This window comes from Aptenodytes forsteri, unplaced genomic scaffold, assembly GCF_000699145.1.
Source record: "Aptenodytes forsteri isolate BGI_AS27 unplaced genomic scaffold, ASM69914v1 Scaffold308, whole genome shotgun sequence".
NCBI lineage: Eukaryota > Metazoa > Chordata > Aves > Sphenisciformes > Spheniscidae > Aptenodytes > Aptenodytes forsteri.
In genome coordinates this window covers 844954-853088 of record NW_008795475.1, presented here as the reverse complement: position 1 = coordinate 853088, position 8135 = coordinate 844954, and the positions used below count along the sequence as shown (strand labels likewise).

Sequence of the window (8135 nt, the reverse complement as noted above, 5' to 3'; positions counted from 1 at the left end):
CTGTTTCCAGCACAAATCCAAAACACAGCCCTGTACCAGCTACTGGGAAGAAAATTAACTCTACCCCAGCCAAAACCAGCAGACAGTCGCATGTTACCACCCATCAGCTGAGTTGGCTGTAGCTGTCGGTGCCGCTGTGAGCAGCCCGGCTGCGCTGCGTGGCTGCCTGGGGGCTCGCGGCCCAGGGAACGAGACGCTGGCTTCACGTAGGGCACGTGCTCCTGGGAACTGGGCTCAGAACTGCGCTGAGGGCACACGGTCCTTTCCGCTGCCTCTGCACCCATCCAGAGGGGTGAACGGACAGGAGGGAGGACGAGAGCATCTGGAACTGCTCCTGCTGCTCGCAGAGACGCGTGTCGCCCTGTTTTACCAGCGTTGCTAGAGCTGTCTCAGAGCACTGGATCTTGTGCTATTTTACAGTTTGCTTAAATTGAATTTCTTGAGAGAAAATAAAGGCGGTGCTGCCCCAGTGATGAAACCGTGCCTGGGCCCAAGACAGTACTTTGCCTCTCAATAAATTTGTGAAACTGCAAGGGCGGCAAGACGGAGAGAGTCCCGCAGTTGGAACTGGTCTGACTTACCGGCCGTGGTCTCCGATTTCCTTGCCCGCTGCGATGAGGTCAGGGATCCTGCGTAGCCGTGTTCCCTCTGCGGGGAGCTGCGACGTGTGGGAGCCGAGGGTACAAGATCTCCGCTCCCTGCGTGGGTGGGGACTGAAGTGCATTTAGCAGCGCAGTGGCTGTTTCAAAGATGTCCTCAAAGGAACCTGCCTTTCCATTAGCACTTACGGCAACGGGCTCTTTTCCCTTCAAGAAACTTCAGCCTCTCATAAAACCCATTTCCAGCACTTAAGACCAGCGAGCGATTGTCTTGTGAGGCAAACTGCTTGGAGCTGCCTGGAAAGGAAAGGGGAGAGCAGCTGAATTCAAGTAAGAAAATAAAGTGAAGGGAGTTGGGATGAGAACGAGGAGCGTGAATGGGACCTCGGAGAAGACGCATCTCACAAATATCTTCAGCCGTCACGGGCTGAGCAGAGAGCTGCCTCCAGGGAGTATTTCCTATTAAAAGCCCTGAGTCCTGGTTCCTGCTCCTAGCCCCACATTTGCCTTTTTAAACTAAACAACCATGGGAAAAAGAATAGGAAATAATGACCACAACTCAGCTGTGCTCCCTGCAGCCTCGTGCCGCTGGCTCCCACTCTGGTTTAGCACAGCTCTTCCGCCCAAGCGAAGCGTGTGCTTAAGTAAGCGCCGCTGAACTGGGGCCAAAACGGGGGAAATCGAGTCAGTCCTGTCTCCATCCACCCTGGAGGAGGTTCCCAGTCACCGTGGGGCTCGTAGGAGCATAGGGAGAGCGTGGCCTTGTTTTCCTCTAGCTTCTGCACTTTGAGGCTCGCGCTGAGCTTGAGGGGAGTTTTAGTCAAAACGAGTGGCAAAGGGCTGGAACCGTGCAAGGACGGAGAGGAACGTGGAGTGCTGAGAAAAGCAAAGATCCAGGTTGCTACCGGACACAGAGAAGATGTGAGGCTGGATCAGAACGGGGGCTAGAACTGGCGCTGCAGATGGAAGCATTTAAAATCCAAAAGCCAGGACGTGCTGTCCCTCCCCTTAGTCCCAGCTGTGGTGGCCATAGCGTAGTGCTTCCGTGATGGAGATGAAACCGTGGCACAGAAGGCCTCTTGCCAGGATCTGAACGTGTCCTCTGGGTCTCCCCTGCCCCGCAGGAGGGACGGCTCTGCCCAAACTCCCTTTGAACAGTATTTCTTGTGTTAAAAGCACAAAGCGGTGCTCAGTGTGCCGTAGTTTTGCCGGTGCCTGCTTGCCCCGCACGTGATGGCCACGCTCGGCACAGGGAAGCCCCCACGCTCGGTGGCCGGGCCAACGGTCTTCTCTGCCGAACCAGCTGCCTCCCTGCAGCAAGGCCAGGTCGTTTTGTGGCACCCAGTGTCCCCAGAGCCTGCCTGACACTGGTTCCTTGCTCTTCTGCAGCCATATTTGTCTATAACTAATATAATTCCCCTCAGTGCTGACCCTGTGCTGGGGCACTGTCCCCAGGCCATGGCAGAGGGTCCCTGCCACCCCACGTCACCTGGCAGGTCTGATCCGGCCGAGCTGGAAAGTGGGGAAGCCCTTGAGGTGCTGGACCCCTGGTGAGGAGGTGGGTTTGGGCGGCTTTCCCTGTTGCCCCAGGGGCTCTCCGCCCTTCCCCAGCTCACCTCTGCCGTTTCTCCCACAGGGACAAGTTGGCTGAGCTCCACGGGAACATGTTTGTGGAAGAGTGCGTGAAATGCGGCAAGTACGTGAGCCCTGAGCCTGGGGCGGGCATCAGCGGGGTGGGGGCTTTGTTGTTGTCCCCGGGGAGCGATGGAGGCCCTGCACGTGCCGTGGGGCTGTCTGCCTGGCAGGTCTCTAGCGCAGCGTGCGTGGGGTCACGCACAGATCTGTCCGTCCGAATCCTAAACCCTGTCAAACGGCGGGAAATGAACGTTCTGGGAATTCTCCATTGCCTGGGAGGCCCTCGGCAAATCCTGCTCCTCGTGGCAAGGTGGATGCGCCAGCAGGGCTGCCTGCAGCAAGGTCTGCGCCTGCCAGCTGGAGAGAGGAAAGGAGAGGAGAGGAGAGGAGGTTGCTACAAGCTGGGTTTTCCGTCCTGGTTTGTGGCAGACCTCTGGGGCTGTTGGTCAGAGCTGCTGTCAGCAGCGCCTGGTTAGAGACGCGGGCAGAGATCGATGAAGGACTGAGATGCTCCGCTCACTGCGTGTGGCTCTGAGCCATCACCTGCTTCCTCCGAGCAGGGCGTCTGTGGTGTGAGGTGTGCCATATCCTGGGGGGGGGGGGGGCTGCATCCCACCCCCCTCCTGCCTGTTTGGCCCTGAATGGCACCATCGCTCTTGCAGGCAGTACGTGCGGGACGCGGTCGTGGGCAGCATGGGGCTGAAGCCAACGGGCAGGCTGTGCAGCGTCACCAAAGCCCGGGGGCTGCGGGCCTGCAGGTACGTCTGCTGGGGCGCTGGACGGGGGCTCCCGAGGGGACGTGGGGTGGCAGGGACCCGTTCACCCGAGCGAGTGGCTCTGGTACGCAGACTTGGCTTTGCAGGGCTGGGCCGACAGTCCCTCCAGCTCAGGTGGAGAAGCAGCGGGTGTAGGGGAGATCTCCAAAAGCCCAGATAGGAAGCCAGCACCCACGTCTCCGAGGAGTCCCAGCCACGCAGCCTCCTTGGGGGGGGTCTTCCCATGCCGATAACCTGAGCACGTCCTAGTGCTGGGGAAGGCCCTGCTGTGGGATGGCAGCTCTAGAGAGCCCCTTCCCCTCCAGCAGGATACGGCCACTGCGCTGCCCTGGTGCTGCTTGCCTTCAGTAGGGAAGCGTAGCCAGTGTTTCCAGCTCTGCAGCTGGAGGTACCCTGAGGTGATCTGGCATCCAGACACGCTCCGCACGTCCCTCGTGCTTCCTCAGTCAGGCTCACCGAGCCCAGCCCAGTTGCTTTTCTCATCCAGGCTGGCTGCAGAGCCAGCACAGCAGAGCCGGGGGCTCCGGGCTGTGGGGCAAAGCTCTGCTGACTCAGCTCTGATGCTGGGGAGTGAAGAGCGCGTCCCAGCTCTGAACTGGGACAGCAAAGCAGCTGGCGCTTTGGTGGCGTTGCAGCACCAGCCACAAAATCCCTCATGCAGGCGAATTCTGTGCCTTCCCTCGCCTGCCGGTGAGTCCCCTCGGTTTGTCTGGGCTCTCTCTGTCCCTTTGCAGTGCTGGGCCAGGGAGGGTGGGACAGGATCTGGGTCACTGTCCCCTCTCCCAGGGCAGCTCTGCTGCCTGTTCCTGCCTGGCAGGGGGAAACTGTGGTCCCTGTGTGTGTTTTCTAGAGGGAAGTTACGAGACACTATTCTGGACTGGGAAGATTCCCTGCCCGACCGCGACCTCACGCTGGCGGACGAAGCCTGCAGGTACTGTGCTTGGGCTCTTCACGCCGTGGCGGCTGCTGATGCCTGCGGCTCGCGGTGCCCCGGGAGACTGCCGGGGCTCCCCGTCCTCTGCCAGCACCGCAGCGGTCCTCGAGCCAACCCTGCCTGGCTTTGTTGACCGTGTTTTGTGCCTCGCAGCCCTGAGGCTGTACCCACAGCACAGCAACGCCCAGCCCTCTCCCCAGAAAGTGACCGAGAGAAACCACTGCAAGTTCTGGCCACAGCTTTGCTTCCCGGCTGGGAAGCTTGTAGAGTCCACACTGGAGCAGGGTAGGAGAAGCAGCCTGCAAACAGCCACGGCTTTTTCTCTGCCCTGGATGTTTTGTCTCCTCCCTGCAGGAAAGCTGATCTCTCCGTCACCCTGGGGACCTCTCTGCAGATCAAACCCAGTGGCAACCTCCCGCTGATCACGAAGAAGAGAGGAGGGAAGCTGGTCATAGTCAACCTACAAGCAACCAAACACGTGAGTGAGAGCGTCCTCGCTGCTCTGCGCTCAGAGCAATTTGCTCTGCGCTGCTCCTTTCCCCTCGCGTCACTGTTTTCAGCCCCATCACAGTTTGGTCCCCACACGTGACCCCCTCCCAGGCGGCCAGGTAGAAGAGTGGCCTCGCTTAGCAAGAAAACAGGCTGGGCTTCCCTCGTTGGAGGGTTTAAACCTGCAACTCCTGATAAAACACCTAGAAATGGAAGGTAAATCTTAAGAGCAGAATAAAAACTCGGCCCAAAGCCTGATGTATCCTCCGGTGAATTACAGTGATTAAGTAACTGCACACACGGAACCCACGCCACGGGGCAGAGGAGTTCAGTTCATGTTCAGCCCTGGTTTTGGTGCCCCAATTGTCCGAAGTCTTTCGAATAACTGGAGCTGGGGGGTTTCTGGGATGTCATTAGAGCTCCCTTGTCCCTGTCCCACTCCGTCCTGGGCTCGCTAGCCTGGCTCTGCATCCACGTCCCCGTCTCTGGGCTGTGTCTCGAGGTGGAGACTGCCTGCCCACACCCTGATAGAGCCCTATCAGCCTGCGGCGTAGCCGGGGAGTGGTGCCAGACGGGGTCAGGGTCTCAGTTCGTGTTCCACCAGGGACGATGTCTCAGGGACAGGAGCCCTGGAACCCACGTGCAGCTGAGCCGTCACCCGGGCCCCGTGTCCCCACGCGCTCCCTGGGAGGGGACGTTTGTCCCCGCACGCTGTGTTCGTCCCCTAACGCCGTGCTTGCCCTCGCTCGCCCCAGGACAGACAGGCCGACCTGCGCATCCACGCCTACGTCGATGATGTCATGACGAAGCTGATGAAGCACTTGGGGCTGGAGGTCCCGGAGTGGACGGGGCCGGTGGTGGTGGAAAGCGCTGAGCTCACCAAGCCCGAACAGCTCTTCAAATTTGACCCCGGGGCTCGCGGGCTGCTGAAGGAGCAGCCCCTCTCCCAGCACAACGGCACGGGCGGGCTGTGCCCTGACCTTGGGACCACGCTGGTGGAGCGCCGTGACAGTCTGAAGCAGGAGTGTCCCAGCCCGGATACGGGGCCAACGACGGTGAAGAAGATGAAGGTGGAGCCTCTCCTCACCTGACCCAGACTGCTCCCTGTCTGTCTAGACACTCATCCGTGTCGCTTTTCCTACCGACGTTTTTTTATACCCTTAAACATTGTCCCTTTTTTTATGTAAGTATTAAATACACTTGAATCGCGTGTGTCCGGGCAGCTGCACCCACCGGCCCGGGAAGGGCGCTGCCTGCTTGAAACGGACCGAGCATCTAATTCCTTCTCTGCGAGGAGATGGTCCAGCAGACCTCGGAGGGGCAGAGGGACGAGGGTGCTCGGCGCTGGGGCAGCGACGCGGGGGGATCACTGGGGTAAGCCGGTGCCATCTCAACTGAAACTGGGGCCGGGCGGTGGTTGGGGTGAGCCGCCGCAATCTCCTGGCTGAGATCTGCCCGCAGAGCCGGTCCCGTGCGTGCCGGTGATCGGGGGGGATGTCGCTGGGTGGTGGAAGGGGAGGGGACTGGTGCTGGCCGAATTCCTGGCCCGGCGCAGGGCTGGGAGCTGTGGGACGGTGCCCCGGGTCCCCCTGCCCTCCCTGCTGCCTCCTGCTGTGCCCGCTGCTCCCGGGGCAGCCCTAGGCTGGGTCTGGCCACGCGTCCCAGCTCTGCTGGACCCTGCTGCCTTGTGGCAGCTGGGCTCGAAGTGTCCCTGGCCCCAAGGGTCCTTGAAACCTTGTGGATCACCCCACAGTAAACTAAAGCAGGTGGATTTTTTCCAAAACACCTTTTATTTAGAGATGAAAATAAAGCTTAAAAAAAAAAACCAAACAAAAAAAGAACAAAACCAACCAGTTGCAACATCAATAGCCAACCAGCCCAGGACCCCTCCAGTTAACCTCGTCCCCATCCTGAGCGACCCCGTGTCCCTTCCGCAACTCCTGCTGCACCCCGGGGGGCAGGAGCAGCCCCCTCCCTCCCAGTAAGGCCAGTGGGAACCGGTCTCATCTTCCCAGTTCACAGATAGAAGCGAAGCCAAGTGGGTCCAGCATCCGCCTGCGCCTGGAGGCAGATCCTAGAGGGGCCACCCCGAGGGCTTGTCCCGTAGGGGCTGAGGTGCTGAGCCACCCCATCGCATCCCCCGTGGTCCCTGGGTGCTGCTTAAAGCTCCTCAGCCGGCTCCAGCACCGTGGGCCTGCTGTGGCCAGCCTTGGTCCAAGCCAGCGATGCCAGGCCGTGGTGCGGTGCGGTGCCGTCCCCGGACGCGGTGTCAGCTTGATCCCCGTCCCCACGGCTCAGCCCTTCTGAGGCAAGCGGCTGCGTGCCATTACGGGGGGAGACTTTGTCCGGGCGTGGGGTGAATGTGCGGCCACCGAAGGCTTCGTGCAGGGTCTCGGGGGCTTCGCCCAGGTGCTCCGGCCACAGCGGCTCCGGGGGCTTCTCGTCCCGGGCTTGGGGCTGTGTGTAAGCCACACGGGACGCGGCCGCGTTGTGCAGGGACCTGGAGAAAACTGAGGGCGAAGGAGGGTCAGGGCCCGCTCCCGTGCCCGGAGCTCCTGGTGCAGCCCCGGCACAGCCCTCACCTCGCACGGGTCCGAAGTCGCCGTCCGCCTTGGCCTTGCTGGGGGCAAAGGGGCTGATGGAGGGGAAGACGATGAGTGCGAAAGAGAGCAGCAGGACCTGGGGGCAGAGGGGGGACGTCACCGTGCACAGAGGCGGAGGGGGGACCAGGTTCTGGGACACGGCTCCCAGAGAAAGGGGGCTGGTGGCAGAACCAGGACTGCGTCCCTCCATCCCTCCCTGTGCACGTGCCCCTGCCAGCGCACCTCCATCCATCCATCCGTCCATCCATCCATCCATCCATCCATCCATCCCTTCCTCCATCCCTTCCTCCATCCGTCCTCGCATGCCTCCATCCCTTCCTCCATCCAGCCAACCTTGGAGCATCTATCCCTCTGCCTTAGCACACGCCCATCCCTCTGCCCATCCTTCCATCCACCCCTGCCAGCACATCTCCGTGGGTCTGAGCGTCCCTCCCTCCCTCCCTCCCTCGAAGCAAGGAGGCTGGGGGGGGGTTTGGGGGCTCCACACACCGCGATGCAGGTTCCCGTCTGTGCTGCCTTGTTGCTTGACTGTACCACGAGAGCCTGGAGCTTCTTCAGCTGCTCCAGGAGGGACCTGGGGACAGGGAGAGCCCATTAGCACCTCTACATCTCCGTGGGTCTGAGCGTCCCTCCCTCCCTCCCTCCCTCGAAGCAAGGAGGCTGGGGGGGGGTTTGGGGGCTCCACACACCGCGATGCAGGTTCCCGTCTGTGCTGCCTTGTTGCTTGACTGTACCACGAGAGCCTGGAGCTTCTTCAGCTGCTCCAGGAGGGACCTGGGGACAGGGAGAGCCCATTAGCACCTCTCCAAGCCCCTCCTGCCCCGTAGCAGGCCTGGCCAGGGGTCTGGGGGGCGGGGAGTCCCAACCCCATACTACCCCCACCTCGTCCCCATCCTGCCCTGGGAACACCTACGAGTTCTGCTTCTCCAGGTGCAGGACTTTCCTCTGCAGCTCCTGGTTCTGGGCCGTGCACGCCGACATCCTGGGGGACAGGGAGAGGGGGGGACGAGGTCGGCGGGGGGCTGGCAAGGAGCAGCGTGCCCATCACCGGCCAGCCGGGTGCCCCCAGGGTGCCTGGGGCCCGGGCCGGTGCCAGCCC

The 8135-nt window shown here is 61.4% G+C and overlaps 2 protein-coding genes across 2 annotated transcripts in view; one reads left to right on the top strand and one right to left on the bottom strand.

Moving 5' to 3' along the window:
- The window catches only part of SIRT6 (sirtuin 6), a 7361-nt gene extending 1718 nt beyond the window's left edge, over positions 1–5643 (top strand). Inside the window, exons 3-7 of the mRNA XM_019472558.1 lie at positions 2236–2295; positions 2897–2992; positions 3861–3941; positions 4299–4422; positions 5189–5643. Coding sequence (XP_019328103.1) covers positions 2236–2295; positions 2897–2992; positions 3861–3941; positions 4299–4422; positions 5189–5524 — 697 coding nt within the window. The 3' untranslated portion in view covers positions 5525–5643. The remainder of the gene's footprint in view (positions 1–2235; positions 2296–2896; positions 2993–3860; positions 3942–4298; positions 4423–5188) is intronic.
- A 950-nt stretch (positions 5644–6593) lies between these two features.
- Positions 6594–8135, bottom strand: part of CREB3L3 (cAMP responsive element binding protein 3 like 3) — a 5602-nt gene continuing 4060 nt past the window's right edge. Inside the window, exons 8-11 of the mRNA XM_019472554.1 lie at positions 7950–8034; positions 7726–7810; positions 7016–7112; positions 6594–6943 (exon numbers count right to left, since the gene is read on the bottom strand). Coding sequence (XP_019328099.1) covers positions 6594–6943; positions 7016–7112; positions 7726–7810; positions 7950–8034 — 617 coding nt within the window. The remainder of the gene's footprint in view (positions 6944–7015; positions 7113–7725; positions 7811–7949; positions 8035–8135) is intronic.